Source organism: Lactuca sativa, chromosome 6 (genome assembly GCF_002870075.4).
Source record: "Lactuca sativa cultivar Salinas chromosome 6, Lsat_Salinas_v11, whole genome shotgun sequence".
NCBI lineage: Eukaryota > Viridiplantae > Streptophyta > Magnoliopsida > Asterales > Asteraceae > Lactuca > Lactuca sativa.
The window spans coordinates 154,824,642-154,844,033 of NC_056628.2; the positions used below are offsets into that span (position 1 = coordinate 154,824,642).

The following is a 19,392-nucleotide window of genomic DNA, read 5'->3' on the forward strand; positions in this document are numbered from 1 at the left end:
GGTAAATCTACTTATAAAATAAACAAAAACTAGAATATGTTATTACTTTACATAAAAAAAAAAAGATATATTATTTATAATAAGATCTTTTTAGAACAACAAATCGGTTCTAATATAAACAATTAACCAGAAGTCAGCCAACAATAATAATAAAACTTCAGGTTATTAGTAGATTTTTTATCAAAATCTGATCCGGAATATAAAATTTCAAAATATAGCCAATAACTAAGAAAACGTAGTGAATATTGAATAAAAATCGAGTCCTTTGTTAAAGAAATGGGTAATGAATATGAATAGGAACTTGGATATTTTTCGGATTATGTATTCAATGCTTTCCAAAATCCGTAATTTTGAATAAGTTTGATCTTAAAGGAGATCTAATTTGAATCGAAGATACTACTATCATCACATTCAGGCATAATATGCGATACAAACCTAAAAATAAAAACATGAATTGTTCTATGTTTTATGAGACACGAAAAATAACAAAAAAAAGTAAAGAAAAAATGATTTTTTTGCAAAATTGTAATCCTATAAATATAGGTATATGGAAATTAACTGCAGTTGGTTTTGACATCAAATATCATGATTGTTCTAGACATCTTGGTAGTCCTCTCCGGCAACAAATAATGTTACTTGGTCGATTAGGAGGACCGTCAAAATAAACAATATTTAGAATATAGCTATATATTGATTTATTGTATATATTTTAAATCCTTTGGAGCGTTAACTTTTTAGGTACATGCAAACATAGACGGATCCACAATAGATCCCGGGTATTCCGGGATACCCCTCAAAAAAAAATCTGTAGTATAATTTTTTTAGAAAAAAATCGTTTTATGTAGTGTACATATACATAATATTAATATGATTAGCGAGATAATAATACAAGAAGTGATTGGTTCAGTCGGTTAAGATGTTAGTGGTTGTTTCCAAAGGTTTCAAGTTCAAATCTTCTTATAAATATATACATACGTTGTATATATAACGAACTCTAAGTGGGTTTCAAGTCCAAGACCTTCAGGTCATCATACATGATAACAATGCAGAAGGGATGAATCTTAATGAATCATTCCAAGTTGCATCAATGGTTGAAAAGCTTCCTCCTGGTTGGATAGACTTCAAAAACTACCTTAAGCATAAGCGAAAGGAGATGTCTGTGGAGGAACTGGTGGTGCGTCTTCGCATTGAAGAAGACAATAGAATGGCCTTGAAGAAAGGCAGTGAAGTTGAATCTTCTAAGGTTCATATGGTGGAAGCTGGTCAAACTTCCAAAAGCAAAGGCAAGGGACCTCATAAAGGGAAAGCAAAGGGCAAAAATCTAGGCCCAAAGGCAGGAACTTTCAAGAAGAAGTTCAAGTGCTACAATTGTGGCCAACCGGGTCACAAGGCTTCGGAGTGCCCTCAACCTAAGAGGGAAAACCGTCAAGCAAACATGGTGAATGATAACATGGAGTTGGTGGCCATGATAACTGATCTCACGGCTATGGTTTCTGAAGTGAATCTTATGAACACAAATTCTAAGGAGTGGTGGATTGACACGGGAGCTACTCGTCATGTGTGTCATGACAAAAGTGTTTTCAACACTTACAAAGAAGTTGAGGATGGTGAAAAGCTCTACATGGGAAATGCTGCTACTGCGGATATCAATGTCATTCTAAAAATGACTTCGGGGAAAGAAGTGAAGCTTAGGGATGTCTTGTATGTTCCTGAACTTCGTAAGAATCTAGTGTCGGGTGGTTTGTTGAACCAATTTGGTTTTAAGCTAGTGTTTGAGTCGGACAAGTTTGTTTTGTCCAAAAATGGTATGTTTGTGGGAAAAGGATATGCCTTGAATGGCATGTTCAAATTGAATGTAATGGTGACAAACAAAATGAATAATGAAAGTTCTAGTTCTGCTTATTTGCGTGAGTGTTCAAATGTTTGGCATGGTCGCTTAGGACATGTAAATTACAACTCAATTAAGCGATTAATTAAACTAGAATACATACCAAAACTTAATATTGACTCAAATCACAAATGCCCCACATGTGTTGAAGCTAAACAAACTAGATTGTCTTTCCAAACAATAAAAAGAAACACCGAACCTCTTGATTTAATTCACACTGATGTGTGTGATCTAAAGTCAATTCCTACTCAAGGTGGGAACAAATACTTCATTACATTCATCGATGATAGCACGAAATATTGCTACATATATTTACTTAAGAGTAAAGATGAAGCAATAGACAAGTTTGTCTTGTACAAAAATGAAGTTGAGAATCAAATCAACAAGAGAATTAAAGTGGTTAGAAGTGATAGGGGGTGGGGAATATGTTTCTCCCTATGCTGATTTTTGTGCTAAAAATGGAATTCGTCATGAATTCACATCACCCTATTCACCTCAATCCAATGGAATTGCTGAAAGAAAGAACCGTACCTTGAAAGAAATGGTCAATGCCATGATAATTAGTTCAGGTGTAAACCAGTCAATGTGGGGGGAAGCTATTTTGTCAGCTAACTATCTTTTAAATAAGATACCTCGCAAAGAAAAGAATGAAACACCGTATGAACTTTGGAAGGGTAGAAAACCATCGTATAAGTACTTACGAGTGTGGGGGTGCCTAGCTAAAGTGGTAGTGCCACCACCTAAGGTACAAAAGTTAGGGCCTAAAACAGTGGATTGTGTATTCATTGGGTATGCACAAAGTAGTAGTGCTTATCGGTTCCTTGTGCATGATTCTAAGAATCCTGAAATACACAAGAATACTATAATGGAATCAAGGAATGCTTCATTCTTTGAAGATGTGTTTCCTTGTTTGAACAAGGAGGTTGAAAGCCCATCTTTACCAAATAACGAAGTTGTTCGAGAGGAAGAACAAGCTCAATCCGAGGAGGAAGAGATAGAACCCAGAAGAAGTAAGAGGGCTAGAGTTGAAAAATCATTTGGTGATGATTTTTTCACCTATGTGGTGGAAAGTGAACCTAAAACCTACCAAGAGGCGGTAACTTCTTCTGAGGGACCTCAATGGGAAGAAGCCATCAAAAATGAGGTAGAATCTATCTTACAAAATCATACATGGGAACTAGTGGATCTACCTCTAGGTAGCAAGCCACTAGGTTACCGTTGGATTTTTAAGAGAAAGATGAAACCTGATGGCAGTATTGATAAATACAAGGCAAGACTAGTAATCAAAGGTTATAGACAAAAGGAAGGTCTAGACTACTTTGATACCTATTCGCCGGTAACGCGGATAACATCCATTAGATTAGTTCTTGCCATTGCACCTATCAGAAACTTGCAAGTTCATCAAATGGATGTGAAAACAGCTTTCCTAAATGGGGAGTTGGAAGAAGAAATTTATATGGAGCAACCTGAGGGATTCATTGCCTCAGGACAAGAGAACAAGGTTTGTAAACTTGTTAAGTCTCTATATGGATTAAAACAAGCTCCTAAACAATGGCATCAAAAATTTGATCAAGTCATGATGGAAAGTGGCTTCAGAATCAATGAGTTTGATAAGTGTATATATGTGAAAAACACCACTCATGGTTATGTCATCTTGTGTTTATATGTTGATGATATGCTTATCATAGGTAGTGATGACAAGATAATAAGATCCACGAAGGATATGTTAAAATCCAGGTTCGACATGAAAGATATGGGTTTAGCAGATGTGATACTTGGAGTGAAGATCACAAGAACCCAAAGTGGTTTGATTTTGAGTCAAACACACTATGTGGATAAAATTCTTGAAAAATTTGCTAAGGGAGACACTAGCATAGCTAGAACTCCAATTGACACTAGTCAACATCTACGTAAAAATAGAGGTGATAGTGTAAATCAAGTGGAATATTCAAGAATTATTGGCAGTCTGATGTATCTAATGAGTTGTACCAGACCTGACTTAGCATATGCTGTGAGTAGACTAAGCAGATACACTAGTAAACCCAGTTCTGAACACTGGAAGAGTATTACTAGGTTGTTGAGGTATGTGAGATACATGCGAGAATATGGACTGCATTATGGCAGACATCCAACAGTTATCGAAGGATACACAGATGCAAATTGGATATCTGACATAAAAGATTCCAGATCTACAAGTGGATATGTGTTTACACTTGGAGGTGCTGCTGTAGCATGGAAATCGTCCAAGCAAACAGTTATATCTAGGTCCACGATGGAATCTGAATTTATCGCCTTAGATATTTGTGCTGAAGAGGCGGAGTGGCTACGTCAATTTGTAGAGGACATTCCCGAATGGCCTAAGCCGGTAACGGCCATATGTATACATTGTGATAACCAATCAGCAATTGGTAGAGCTCAAAGTACAATGTATAATGGGAAATCAAGGCACATTAGACGTAGACATAAAACGATACGACAACTAATCTCTACGGGGGTTATCATGGTTGACTGGGTGAAGTCAAAGGATAACATCGCGGATCCGCTTACAAAAGGCTTGAGTAGAGATGTAGTGTATAAGTCGTCAAGAGGAATGGGACTAAAGCCCATGAATGAATAAATTCATACGAAGGAAACCTTACCCAGAAGACTGGAGATCCCAAGATCTGGGTTCAAAAGGATAACCTAATTGTATGAGTGAGGGAGGTCACTGTGGGGGGAGTTAACACTTCCTCTTAGTCCATTCCTTTATGTAGTGACAAAATTAGGCTAAACATATGGTTTTTTAATGATTCTTGGAATCACCTATGTGAGAGAGAAGTGGGGTCGCTTCGAAGGGAATTATAAGGGCAAAAATTCCTAAAGCTCTTTCAGAACCAGGCTAGTGTTCATGACCAAAACGAACACGTCTATGAGGATATGACTTTGTCAGGGAGAGTCCTGTGAGATTTACATTGTCGTCTACATAAATGGCAGCTTAGTTCAAAGACATCGAGATCTACTAAACTGCTAGGAGATTAAGTGTAACATCTTAAGGGAAGGTTCAAAGGGTAATACCTACCTATCCTATGCAGGATTCAACTGTTGAAAATTTCATCTGGAAATCGGATGTGCAGAGATCGATCTCCATTCATGTGGGTTTAACTGCTCAAAAATGGATTATTGAATGTGATGGTCATTATGTTGACGAAGTTGAGCCAAATAACATATGGAAGTGGTTGATGAAGCTTTAGGAAATGATGATTATCTAGCACCCCTAAAATGTCGGTGATTTTAATGTTCAACGTATTTTAGTGTAGTTGGTTTTACTATCGAGGTAAACCGAGTTTAGCTTGTTATCCGAGACCGGAGGTGTGAGGTACACATGTGATTATGTGGACTTGTGAATACAAGGGTTCAGTGACATTTGCTTCGGGTACAAAGTTCCAAGAAACAACACCCTTGGCAAGGTCTAGGGGCAGAGCTCGTGGCGAGGGTTCCGTTGTATAAAAGGAAAATGGACATTGCATGAAAAGGTAACCAACTTTTCATATAATCGAAAACTTATTATTTGCATCTCTTTGTCTCTCTTAAACGTAAAACAACTAGTATATTTTGTGTTTCAAATTTGGAAGAAACCTGAATTCCAAATCGATTGTTCTTGGATTATCACAAATCAAATTCCATGATGCCCAGACGAAGCCACATATTTTGAAAGTGTATATATAAAACACGATCGATCTTTGAATTATCCAAGTTATTATTGATATTCTTAAAATTCAAAATCTAATATAAAATGTTATAGAAGAAGAAAACATTTTTATGAAGATTTTGAGTCCAAGAATGACGAGCAAGTGTATGTAGAATGTGAATATAAGTTTGATGAAGTTCAATAACACAAGAATGCAAATAAGAGGAGAAGAAGACGAACGAACTTGCTAAACTTATTATATACTTATAGTATAATGACTCCTAACTTCAATTTTTAAACACTAGTTTTTAATCACTAGATTATAACTTTTTTTTTTTTATGGTTATTAACTTATTTTGTTAGGATATTGATAATATTTTATTTTTTTTAAATAAATTATTTTATAATTTAGGGTCCATAATTAGGGCGTGTTTAGAAGACTAGTTACCTCCTAATGATTTATATAATCTTAATGACTTAGGGCGTGTTTGACACAAAGAGTTTGAGAGTGTCTGAGAGCTTCTAACTTTTAGCTTTTGACAAAACGCTCTAGTTTAAACAAACAACTTCGTTTGACAATACGAGCGTTTAGCTTTTAGTTAAAAAAAACGTTCAAAATCTTAAAGCTATTTCATGTAGTGCTTAACAAAACACTATTGAGCTTTTAAATTTTTTTTCAAGAATTGCCCTTAGAATATATATTTATATATTTATTTTTCTTACACAATTGTCCTTTTATGTAATTTTACATATTTTGAAAGCTTCTAGATACTTTGCCAAACAATCATATAACAAATAAATGTTACAGCTTCCAACTTCCAGTTACCCGCTAACCGCTACTAGCTTCAGGTAACAATTACTTTTGTCAAACACGCCCTTAATCACTATAATAGTCATTGTGGATTAATATCCCTTTAATAATCTTCTTATCCCGGAATAAACATATCGACCACATGGTACTAAAGATGACACATCAAACATTTTCTTTTTTATTGTAAGCAACATTTTAACCATGTGATATTTCATGTTAAAATTGTGTTCACCGAGGATGGATATTGCTCTTACTCTACTCGACCATTATTCAGGTCTACCCGTTTTGCTAATAAAACCACTAAAGGATCATGAATAACCATAAACTAAAATGACTCGAGATTAATGAAAAATTTCACCTCCATTTAACCATTTCATCAAAACATGAGTCTAAGTATTTCAAAACATTATTATCAGAGTTCCCAAATCAAAACATTAGAGTAAACATCTCAGACTAAACATCTAGGTGTGTGCAATATAGTCATCCCGGGCTCTTCTCTTTACAACTGGAAGTACCTGAAACCAAAACTGAAAATTGCAAGCACGAAGCTTAGTGAGTTCCCCATACTACCGCATACCATACACATAATCACATACTGGACCCCCACCCCTTCATTGGGGCCCGCCCGACATCGGACAGTGTCCGACATCAGGCCCCGTCTGGCATCGAGCTCCGCTCGGTATACATATCTGTTTCTCCCAGGCCCCGCCCGCTATATACAAACAAACAATATCACATAATCATGCTAGCACATAAAGAATCATACACGGTACTATATGTTCTAGTCCTAAGGCCTTGCCTACCATGGGCCCCAACCCTACTCTGCTAATGATGAGATATGAAACCCCGTCCACACTCAGCTAGTGATGAGATACGGGACCCCGCCCACACTCACCTCCCTACCAGGCATATACATGTATCACAAAGACAACAAGTATAACTAAACATGCATACATTCGTCGGGTACCACTCGACATCGAGCCGAAGTCCGAAATCATACATATAAACATTCCTCGGGTCCCACCCTATTGGTGATTTTAGTGTCACCATGTCATTTTAAGTAACTGGAACTAACATGTGAGCTAAAGGGCTTCATAATTAGTACTTTAATATATGTACGGTGTTGTACGAAGTGCACAGATGTATAAGATCGAAATAAAAGCCAGTTCGACAACTAGTCAAGGGTCCTGGGGCAGCGCCCCTGGGTCCGGGGTTTCCAAAGGGTCAATTCCCCTTTAGCGGGGTTTAGGGGCAGCACCCCTAGCGGGGTCCAAGGGTAACGCATTTAATCTCTTGTTTTCATCAAACTCTCACATAATCTCTCTAGCAAATTGGCTTACAATTTCTGTGCCTAGAATCGTAAGTGTCTACTTGAATTATCCTAAGCCGAATTTCTTACAACCCATGCATAGGGTAGAAATATCAGTTCGGAAAGTGTACTCACGATCCAAGTTGGTATCCAGATCTCCACCACAAACCCTAAGTTTCTTACACGCCCGACATCGGACCGTAATCCGGAAAGCATACAGACATTCCTCGGGCATCGCCAACATCGGATCGTAATCCAGAAACAAATACAAACACATGCAAGAATCACGAAGACATCAAGCATAACAACATTCCTCGGGCACCGCCCGACATCGGATCGTAATCTAGAAACATATAACATAAATACGAGCCGACATTAGTGCCTTCGACCCATTCAAACAGGAGAAAACTCACCTTGCAAAGTTGGATCTCACGGATAATCCTTTGGCTGCTAGCTGGTAGATTCCCGAACTGCTGATCTCTCGACTCCCCGAGCTACTAATCATCATATAAACTAGTTAACTTCGGGATTCTCATAACGTAACCATAAGTCCTCACTGGGGTAAAAAGACCATTCTACCCCTCACATACTCTTGTCCCAAAATGAACTCTACCAAACCCTTGGCCCAAAAAGATAAACACTCCTATAAGGCCCAATATATGTCCCAATTTCCAATTGGGCCCAATCCCTTCACATGGGCCTCAACCTATGGCCCAATAATGCTTCTCTAGTCTAAAGGTTGAATTCCATATGGCCCACAAAGGCCTAAAGTAGCAAAGTCCAATGAATGGCCCAAACCGAGGCCTATATGTGCGAAGCCCACTCTGACTGAGTACGCAGGGCGTACTCAAATGTACACAACGCGTACTAGGTTTGTGACATGTACGTTGTGCGTGCCAGGTTGTACGCCCAACGTACTCCCCGGTTAAGCTCTTTTTGCTATTAAGCACTTAATGCTTCAAACTAAGGGACCAAATCACATATCTGAGCTCTACTTAACGTCTAAACCCATAAAGTCATTGACGTGGCGACTTTACATGCCCCAAACAAGCCCAAACTCTAAAAACGACATTCTACTTCCATGAAAATGGTCTTAATTCTTGCATGAACCCATTAAGACCTTCAAGATGGCAACTTTCTGTCCTAAGGACTCAAATAACACCTATGGTGGCAACCCTAAGCCTAGAAACAAATTTAGAACCATAAATCTCCATTCTTGGGACCAAAAAGGTCCAAAAACTCAATATAAGAGATCTAAGCACTCATGGATCAAGTTCAATACTTTATACCTTGAAGGTTTGAAAAGAAGCAATAATCCCAGATTTATAACTTCTAATTTGCATCACCACCTTGCCTTGACCTTTACTTCCTTGGAGAATGGATCCAAAACACTAAAATGCTCTTAAAAGGCCTTCTAAGCTCCAAGATCACTCAAGTATGGATTAGGGTTTTGTAGTAGCTGGTTTAGGGTGAGAAGGAGGTTGGTCTTAAGGCATAATGTTCCTTATATAGTACAATACCCTAAAATTTAGGGTTTTAGTCTGAATGGAGTACGCCTCGCATACCTCTTAGTACGCCCGGTGTAGTCACAAACCACCCGTAATCATGCAGCCTTCTATGCCCCGCATTTTCAATGAGTACGCCCCGCGTACTCATGGAACCCCTAAAACCCTAAACTTAATATGGCTATAACTTATTCGTTTTAAGTCCGTTTTCGACGAATTTTATATCCATGGAAAGGTGACGAGAAACCCTACGCTTATAACAACTCATCATTACCTAAAAACTTTCCAAACAAGAACCCAAAATCCCTAGAAGATCGAGATGTCAAATTACGATTATACCATTGGCCTCCGAAGACATAATCAAACACTTGGATCACGTATACCCTAACACCCACATCCGAAATGGGCCAAATCCTTCCTTTCCCCAGGCCCAAACCCTTATGACAATTGATGATTGGGCCACAACCCCTAGCAACGAAGCACTTTCAAAACTAGATGTTACATTATCTCTCTCTTCCTTTGTCTTCTTTCAAGTTACTAGTAACATTATTTTCTAACGGAGTGGTGTTGGTGATGATTTGATCATCTTTAACGTGTGAAACACTCTATATAACCTAAAAGAGCCTGGTAGACTGAAGAAGACTACCAATACTCAACCACCAATCTCTTTCAATTTTATTAGGCTTTTCCAACTCACCCAATATATTTTTGGATCTCCTATATATCCTTTCAAAAATTTTTGTCTCATATTCTGTGTAGCTTTCATAAGCATAATTTACACATGAAAACATAATATCTTTCCATGCTACCGAGGACAAGAAGAGTAGTAGATCTACGACCAAAATATGAATTTGCCAAAATATGTTTTTTTTAATTCATTTCGAGTCAGTATCGAGTATAATAGATACATTATAAATTCAAAAACAAATATATAAATAAATCAATGCCATGTGTTTTTAGATTTATATTATAACATTTTTTAAATTATATTTTAGTAAATGTTAAATTATAATTTTATTATTTTATTTGACAAGTTAAAATAAGAGAAAATTTTATGAAATGACCAAAAAAAAGGAAGGGTTTGAGAAAAATGACCAATAATTTTTGTTTTTCAGAAAATGATCATGACTTTCGCAGAGAGGAGTTCTAAGGAAGTCCTTATCTTCTAAGGAATGAATTTTGCTTTGAGGAAATGACGTGTCATGGGAAAAAGACAAAAAATTTCATGGTTCCGCAGAAGGTACACTGGTTCTGCAGAGATGCCCTCCGCGGATCTGTTCTTCCTATGTACTCCTTTAAGGAAATATTATTCGCAAAATTTTTCAGCGAAGAACATTTCCTCAGAAGAGTACCTTTGAAGACCAGATTCACAGAGGGTATCTCTGTGGAACAAATGTACCCTCTAATGAACCATAACTTTTTTTTTGTCCTTTTCCCACGATACGTCATTTCGTAAGAGCAAAATATATTCCTGAAAAGATAAAAACTTCCGCAAAGCTACTTTCTGCAACGTCATGGACATTTTCTGGAAAACAAAAATTTTTGGTCATTTTTCTCAAACCCTCCCCTTTTTTTGGGTGTTTCACAAAATTTCTAAAATATTAAAAATAATACAATACTATAAGGCATAATTGGAAATTTTGAAAATAGAAGCAAAACGTTGGTGTGCGAATTTCAGTCACTCCCCACTTTTCTAGACTGTTCCACTACCATAGCATCTGTGGCCATGGGGGAGATGAGCGACAGCATGTCTCTGAGCTCCGGCGACTTTCCGCCTCCACCATCATCGGCGATCGAAGCTAAGAGATCAGCGAAGAGAAGGAAAAGGATCGTTTACGAAGACGAAGACGAAGACGAAGAAGAAGTAAACCAAGTTTCATTGCCGCCGAACAGCAACGACGAAGAATTAAACAACGACGACGACGGAGATGATGAAGAAGTTAGACAGGACACGAAGACAATCGGAAATGTCGTTAGGGTTTCTGGTGAAGGAGAATCGAAAAGGAACCATTTCAAAGGGTTCGAAGCTGATGGCGTCTCTTACGAACTCGTAAGTCAATATTTATTTCTTATTTGTCACTTTGATTTCATACCTGAAAACCTTCATTTTCCTGATATTGAACTCATAATTTTCCAATTCTATATCAGACTCATGAACTTAGCAGAACGTTCTTCGTTTTCGATCGAATTCACAACAAAATTTAACCGGATTTGTTAACCTAGCTATTTGATCTCCATGAGCAAAAAATCTCAGTCATATACACAGTTTTTTCCAATTCAAAAAATAAATCAGGAACATTTCGATTTTTCCGATGACATTGATGAACCAAAAACCACCGTCATTTCCCCGTTTTTGTTGCTCGCCGGAGACCAAAACACACCGTCTTCCTCCTTCACCGCCTTTCCTTTCCACTATCTTTTGCATGCTGCCTCCATTCTGCTGTACTTTTTGTACTAGCCAATAGGTTTTCGTTCATTTTTTAAATATGTTTTCTTTTAATTAAAACTCAATATTTGGCTTGTTTCGCAAGTTATTATCATTTTTTTTTAAATTCGATGTACATCTTTTTTAGTGTAATAATAGAAAACTACAAAACTTTGTCCCATTCAAAAAAATATCCCAAAAAACTTATCATTTTAACGTTATCATACAGGAAGATACTGTTCTTGTAAGTCCGGAAGAACTTAACATCTACATGAAGCCCTCCGTAACTATAATTAAGGTACTCTTTTAACTTATCTCAATAAAGTGCTTACAATTCTCACTTTCTATCAATGCGGGAGATATTGTTACAGGATATCAGTGAAACTGTAGATGGGAGGATTATGGTGAATGGGCGGAAATTTTATCGGCCGGAGTTTGCAGAAGAGGAAAACGGGGGAAAATGGGAATCGAGGGGAGAAAGAGAATTATTTTATAGTTTTGAAGAGATTGAGTTTGCAGCTGAATCAGTTATGCATAAATGTCGTGTGCATTTTGTTCCACCAAACAAAACGATCCCGAATGTTCGAGAATATCCTGGTTTTTTTGTTGAGAAGGCTTACGATGCAAAATCAAAGAGACTGTGTGGGATACTTGATGTAGGGCATGGAGATAGTAGACAACTTGAACTTTTTGTGCTTGTTCAAAAAACAATCGATCGGATCCCTAATTGGCCTATCAAGTCGTAAGTCACATATCTTACTTTCGGTTAAATAGAAATACTACATGAATATAACTTTTTCAATATAGATATTGCGAATATATTTGTAATTCTAAATTTTTCCCTCGACATCTTTCAAAAATTCAATATTTGTTTTAAATTTTATATGCAATCTATGCGCAAAAGAGACTATTAAAACGATGTGGTTTTGATTCGTGTGTTATTGTATAGTTAAAATAATTATATATTTTTTTTCTGGAAGCTTTTTGTTAAAATTATTATTTTAAGATTAGTAACAATTACACAATTATTTTGAATAACATATATTCTACTACTACAATGACGAACATTCTTCTAGTACCATAATAAAAAATAAAAAATAAACAAATTTAGCATTTCTGAACCAATCCATTAAGGTAAAACTTTTTTCTTTTTCCTATTTTATTTATTTGGCCAGCAGCAATTTTGTTCTGTAGCAATTCTGGAACAAAGTATTCGTACAATTGTCAATACAACTGTATCATTGCAAGAATATTACCTGTTTTAAGATAAAAAGTGACATTAAAAATATTAATTGCAAAAATTAATAATATAAAGTTAGTGTAGGTAATGTAACTTTTACGTCTTGATTTTCGATAATTTTAAGATCAAATTTATATATATATATATATATATATATATATATATATATATATATATATATATATATATATATATATATATATATATATCATGCAAAGTATCAACATATTTTTATTGTTTTCATTGACAAAGATTATTGTTATTAGTTTTGTAGTAATTAGTTAATGATAATGTTTTAGTAGGTTTCTACGATTTTTTTTAAACAACATGCTTCATAAGAGTTGAAGCTTGTAAGATTTAAATATGGATCAACTTCATCATTTTGGTGTGTTTCATATCAACCACCTGGTCAAATGCCACATATTGATGGTGGTAGGTTTCTACGTAAATTAGATCGCTAGTTAATGAAAATTAAACCATATTTTAGTATAAGTAGACAGACATCGGTTTAAAATAGAAATTAAGTAAAAACAGGTTATTATAATATTTATTTGACAAATTTTTTTTAGTATTTTGAATCAATACTGTTTGTAAACACATCATAAATAATGATACGTACACTAGTCTTATAAATACATGTTGAATCATTAACATGTAAATAAAAACATCATAGTTAGAATATTTTAATGTAAATTAGAACAAAAGAAAATGGTGCAGGGATAATCACAACAATATTGACTATATTCAATAAATAATCATTACTGGACAAAACTGTACAAATGGTTTAAGTGGTATGTCGAAAATTGGCGTCATTTATGTTCAAAAAAGGTTTTGACTAAATATAAGAAGTCTACAATTTTTATTTTGTTGCAAATTTGGTCCAATTTATTTTGATTTTTTTAAAATGCCTTTGACATTTTTTTATTAATTTTATTTACTAAACAATATAAAAAAGAACATGTAAACACCCTACCCTCCATCTGCCTTCCTTTATCACTTAACATCACATCACCGATAAAGCACAATCGACACCACCACCACCAGAAGCCACCGTCGGTAGCACAATCACCACTACCTGAAGTCGTCGTCGGTAGGAAGGAGATGAAAAGGCACAACCGGAACTAGGGAGATAAAGAGAGACGTGAGTGAGAGATGGTAAGACACAGATCCGACGAAGAAAGAAACTCTCATACCCACATACCACATGAACCATTTATACAGTTTAGTCTTATTACTATAACTACATTTTTAATATAACGTAAAAATGACCAATGTCTTCACAGATAACATTGAAGATTTCAAAGCATAAAGGACGAGCCTTTTATGATTTCTAAACTTTTGTCTTTGTTTTTCACTCTTTCTTCTTCCATAACATAACACTATATCTCGTTAGTTCTTGCTCTAAATTCATTATTTTTCCTTTCTTTTTTAGTTTTTTTTTTCTTTTTCATTTCTAAGAAAAATATGATCATGTCATTTCATTAAATATATACAAAAAATAAGTTCGAAATTCATGAACAATTTTAAAAACTCATCTAGAAAAAACAAGTTTGATACTTTTATATGAGAAATAGTTAGATTTTTTTTTTTTTTTTGACAAAAAACTTGTTCGAACCTCAAAACGTAAGTTCCAACCTAACCAAGTTTCGAACTTGGTGCTTATTTACAAAATTTAAGAAAATACAGGTTATTTGTTATATCTAGGTAGATATTGAATATTGTTATTTTGGTAATTATCCCTAAAAGTAGTTAGTTAACAGTTATATATGTTGCTCATATGATGAGAGCCTAGTGGGTTTTTTTTAACAGCAAAAATGTTTTTATTAGAGAAATTAAGCTAGCAAATGGCTAGAATAAAATTACAAGCATACCCGGTTAGTACACCAATCAAACCATTTGATGTGACTATCTTTTCTACTTCTATTTTTAGCCAGAAATAAACATAGAATTGCATTTTATTGGCTAAAATTTTGACTTGCTTAACCTTATTGTTGAAGATATGAGCATTCCTAGAACACCAAAAGACTCAAATGAGAGTAAAAATAACAACAGACTTCACACTCCTTGTCATGGTTCTGCTTAACCTTTCTACTTATATTTAAAATGAAAATTTCTTTACTAAAAGTTCAAAATTCAAATTTTATCCATTCATAAATATTATTAGTGTTTCCCAATTTATCAATTTATAAATATTACTAGTTGTGAAACCCGTATATTATACGGGTTGATTAAAACAAAATGTTAAATAGAAACGATGAGAAGTTTATTTGAATTTGAAATAAATAAAAATTATGAGAAAAAAAACATGCAAAAAATAAATAAATAAAAATTATTGTTTAGTTATCAGACCCGTAAACTAAACAGGTTAATTATAACAAAATGTTAAACACAAATGTTTAAACTGTAAATTTATTTGAAATTGAAATTGAAATTTAAAATTTAAAATTTGAAATTAATATCATTATGGTAGGTTTAATTTATGGAAACTAATTAGTAATATATTAGAAATGGAAAATGAAATAAATGACAAGTGGAAAATAAATATATCTCTAAATTATAACAAAATGACATGTGGCAAATTGAATGAGAGAAGGCCATGTGGCAAAATCATTCTTATTTATTAGGGTAGATTAGCGTTTCACAAAATTCAAATATTATTAGTGTTTTCAAATTTTATCCATTCAAAATTCATAAATTTTATCCATTCATAGATGGGTTATTGACATAAAGGCACATCAAAGTTTTAGGTTGGGTTTTAAAAGACCATTTAGTTTTTTTTTTTTTGCCTCTTAGACCATTAAACTCAAAAATTACCCGTCTAAAATAACATTTTACTCAAAATTTGCATGTTCCTCCAGTTATAAACTTGTGTTTTCGGTAAGTAGTCAAAACGTTGTATTATAAAAATTCTGAACATTATAACAAGAAGATAACAAAATATAACATGTTACTCTTTCTAAAAATCAAGTGATTTTAAGAAATATAATACAGTAAAATACAATTCCTAAGATAAAAAGAAATAAGTATACAGTACAAAGAATAACTGTTTTCACATACACAATAATAGTAAAATACAATATCACAATTGGGAAAAATAGAAAACACAACAAGGCCGTTTGTTTGCGAATTTTAGTCATATCCCACCTTTAATAACATACCCTTCAACATCACCTAGCTAACAGTCCTAGCTACACACTTTGACCATCTACAGTGAAGATGAACGACAGGCTGTCTCTGCCTTCTTCACCACAACCACCGGTGATCGGTAAGAGGTTAGGGAAAAGAAAGAAAATGATCGTTTATGAAGACGAATATGAAGAAGGAGAAGTAAAACCGCAAGATTTATTGCCACTGATGAACAGCAACATTAGTGATCACGATGATGAAGAAGTTAACGCAAAGCCGATTGGACATGTTGTTAGGGTTTCTGGAGAAGGAGAATGGGTAACGAAACATTTCAAAGGGTTTGAAACCGATGGCATCTCTTATGAGCTCGTAAGTCATTATTTTTTATTATTTGTTAATTTTCTTGATTTAATAGCTCAAAACCTTCGTTTGCATGTCTGAACAGGAGGATACCGTGCTTGTTAGTCCGGAAGAATATAACATGAAGCCCTCTGTAGCTATTATTAAGGTAAGTACCTTTAAACTAACCCAATAACGTTAACCTAAAACTTGTTGGTATTTCCACAACTTAAGACTTATAAAAGCAATCAATTTGTGGGTCGCTTACATGTGTTGCAGATTACCATTTTTTTAAGCAGACAATTCGTTGTGTACACAGGATATTCGAGAAACGAGAGATGGGAGGATTATGGTGACTGGTCGGAGGTTTTATCGACCCGAGATTGCAGTAAATGAAGATGGAGGAAAGTGGGGGTCCGAGGAAGAAAGGGAACTATTTTATAGTTTTGATGAGATAGAGTTTGCAGCTGAGTCAGTTATGCATAAGTGTCGGGTGCATTTTGTTCCACCAAACAAAACGATCCCGAATGTTCGAGAATATCCTGGTTTTTTTGTTGAAAAGGTTTACGATGCAAAATTAAAGAGATTGTGTGGGATAGTCGATGTAGGTTATGGAGACAACAAGCAACATGAGCTTTTTGGGCTTGTTCAGAAAACAATCGATCGGATCCCTAGTTGGCCTCTCAAGTTGTAATTCATATTTTAAATTAATTAGGTTGTCTAATGAGAAACTATTCTAACTCTGATAATTTTAGATTAAGACTATGTAATTGTGTTTGCATGAGTGCACTACTTATGTGTCAACTCCTTAACGTGATTTGTTCAAGCACATTGAATTAATATAAACCGTTAGCTTTGATGCTTGTAATCCGTATTCGCTTGTAAACATAACGCTTGTTTTTCTATAGACTTGTTTCTTTATCGATATGTTTTCCGTAGAATGAGTCTAGCTTGATGCAACTTGCGTTTGTGCCTTCGTAGTATATATAAAGATATACTGGGGTGAGGTTTGGCAGAGGAAGTGCAGAACCCCGATATATTGGGGTGAGGTTGGACAGAGGGTCATGGAGAGTACCGAAGTGGTACTCAAGACGACGGAGAGGATCCAACAGGACTGGAGCAGGCTTCAAACTGCTCAGAGTCGGCAGAAAAGTTATGCCGACAAGCGCCGTTCAGACCTGGAGTTCCAGGTCGGGGATATGGTCCTCCAGAAGGTGTCACTTTGGAAAGGTGTCATCCGATTCAGGAAGCGGGGCAAGTTGGGCCCCAGGTGATGGGTTTTGTACAAACAATCATATGTGTGCATGCAACCCTAGAATTGGATCTATGTTTTCACTATTAGATACACAACATTATGAACACATAAAGAAACCCTAATATGCCCTAGTATTTTCGAAATACACATACCTCTTGTTGTTATATTGCAATAACAACTCAAATCTTCAAACTCTAAGTCTTGAAAGCAAGTACCACAAGTGTAGTACCTCTAATGGCTCACAAACACCAAGAGCAAATGGAGAGACAAGAGAGAGAGGGAGGAGGTATAAAATCGGCCCTAAGAACCCTTTAAGAAGGCATGGACAAATTCATGTGCCAAAAGGGTGTTTATATAGGTGTAGAGATTAGAGTTTCAGTCCTTATCCTTATCTAGTTGCTTGTCCACCAAGTAACAATAAGATAAGCCTTGAAAACCCTTTATCCTTTATCCTTTGGACGATTTCAACGATATCTTATCCCTTGAATTCGTCCAACCTATATCTAGGATAACCATTACCCTATTTTGTAACTATCACATAATTACAATTCAGCCCCTCTAGTTTAATTAATTACACTTGATCACTAAATTAATTCTTAATTAATTATTGACCAATATTAATTAAACAAATATGATTTCTCCTTTAATATATTATTCTTATAACATATTAATAAATCATAATAACCTCTTTCTCTATTATTTCTCCAGTCAAGTTGCTCTGGTGAAGACAACCCAAAAGGACCATGCACAATTGGGTCAAGTACTTGACAAATATGGTTACGGGCTTAGACACTAATCCAACACCAGGTACATTAGGCCTTTCAAGGTTGCAGCCCGGGTGGGCAAGGTAGCGTATAGGCTGGATCTGCCAGCCGAGCAAAGCCAAATTCACAGTACCTTTCACGTCTCCCAGCTGCGGAAGTGCCTAGTAGACGACTCTACCGTGGTGCCTCTAGAGGATATTCAGGTGGATGAAAGCCTGAACTACATTGAGCGACCAGTAGCTATCCTCGACAGGAAGTCGAAAGATTTGAGGAACAAGATGGTCGAGCTGGTGAAGGTGCAATGGCAACAACGCAAGGGCTCAGAATGGACTTGGGAGCTGGAGGACGAAATGAGAGAGTACTACCCCAAGCTTTTTTGAGATGTAGCAACAGACTTCGAGGACGAAGTCTGAAATAAGTGGGGGAGAGTTGTAACCCCTGCTTCCCGGTACGTATTTTAAATTAAAATAATTGCATGTTTTACACTGGGACTCGATGATTTGGAGGCCCAACTCGTCGAGTAGACTAGACTTTGGACATAGGTTTTAAGTAACCTACTCGACGAGTCGGGAGCCCGACTCGGCGAGTAGGTCTGCCTGGATGAAACCCTAATATTTAGGGTTTGCACCCTATTTAAACGCCTTATCTTGTCCCAATCCAGCCTCCATCGTCTCTCATAGTCCAGAAAAGCCCTAACTCGGAAACTTAAAGCATTTGGAGTGTTCTTTAGCCATTTTTGTGTGTTTTTGGTGGTTTGAAGCTTGAAGAAAGAAGTGGAAGCTTGGGGGTTCCCGAAGAAGCAAGTAGATCCAGAGGTTTTGCTTCATTTCCAGCTCATTCAAGGTAAAAATCTTCAACCTTAACCATCTATCTCTTAGATCTCTAGTTAGGGTTGATGTCTACCTTTTCTAAGCTTTAATGGAGCCAACTTCGGGGTTTTGTGGTTCTAAAGGGGTAGAACTTCATATTTGGAACCATTGAGGATTCCCATGACATAAAGGTGCCAAATTTATGGTCATGGGAGTCTCATGCATCATATAACCTCATTTTAGGGCCATTTGAG

At 35.8% G+C, this 19,392-nt stretch overlaps 2 protein-coding genes across 2 annotated transcripts; both read left to right on the top strand.

Moving 5' to 3' along the window:
- Positions 1–10,861: 10,861 nt before the first annotated feature.
- LOC122194620 (uncharacterized) lies at positions 10,862–12,507 on the top strand. Its single transcript, XM_042895597.2, has 3 exons — positions 10,862–11,230; positions 11,835–11,903; positions 11,977–12,507. The coding sequence occupies exons 1-3, from the start codon at positions 10,907–10,909 to the stop codon at positions 12,349–12,351; spliced, it is 768 nt and encodes a 255-aa protein (XP_042751531.1). The 5' UTR covers positions 10,862–10,906; the 3' UTR covers positions 12,352–12,507.
- Positions 12,508–16,372: 3,865 nt separating this feature from the next.
- Positions 16,373–17,220, top strand: LOC111901090 (uncharacterized). Its single transcript, XM_042895598.2, has 2 exons — positions 16,373–16,479; positions 16,630–17,220. Exons 1-2 carry the CDS (start codon positions 16,405–16,407, stop codon positions 17,002–17,004), a joined length of 450 nt encoding a protein of 149 aa, XP_042751532.1. The 5' UTR covers positions 16,373–16,404; the 3' UTR covers positions 17,005–17,220.
- The last annotated feature ends 2,172 nt before the right edge of the window (positions 17,221–19,392 follow it).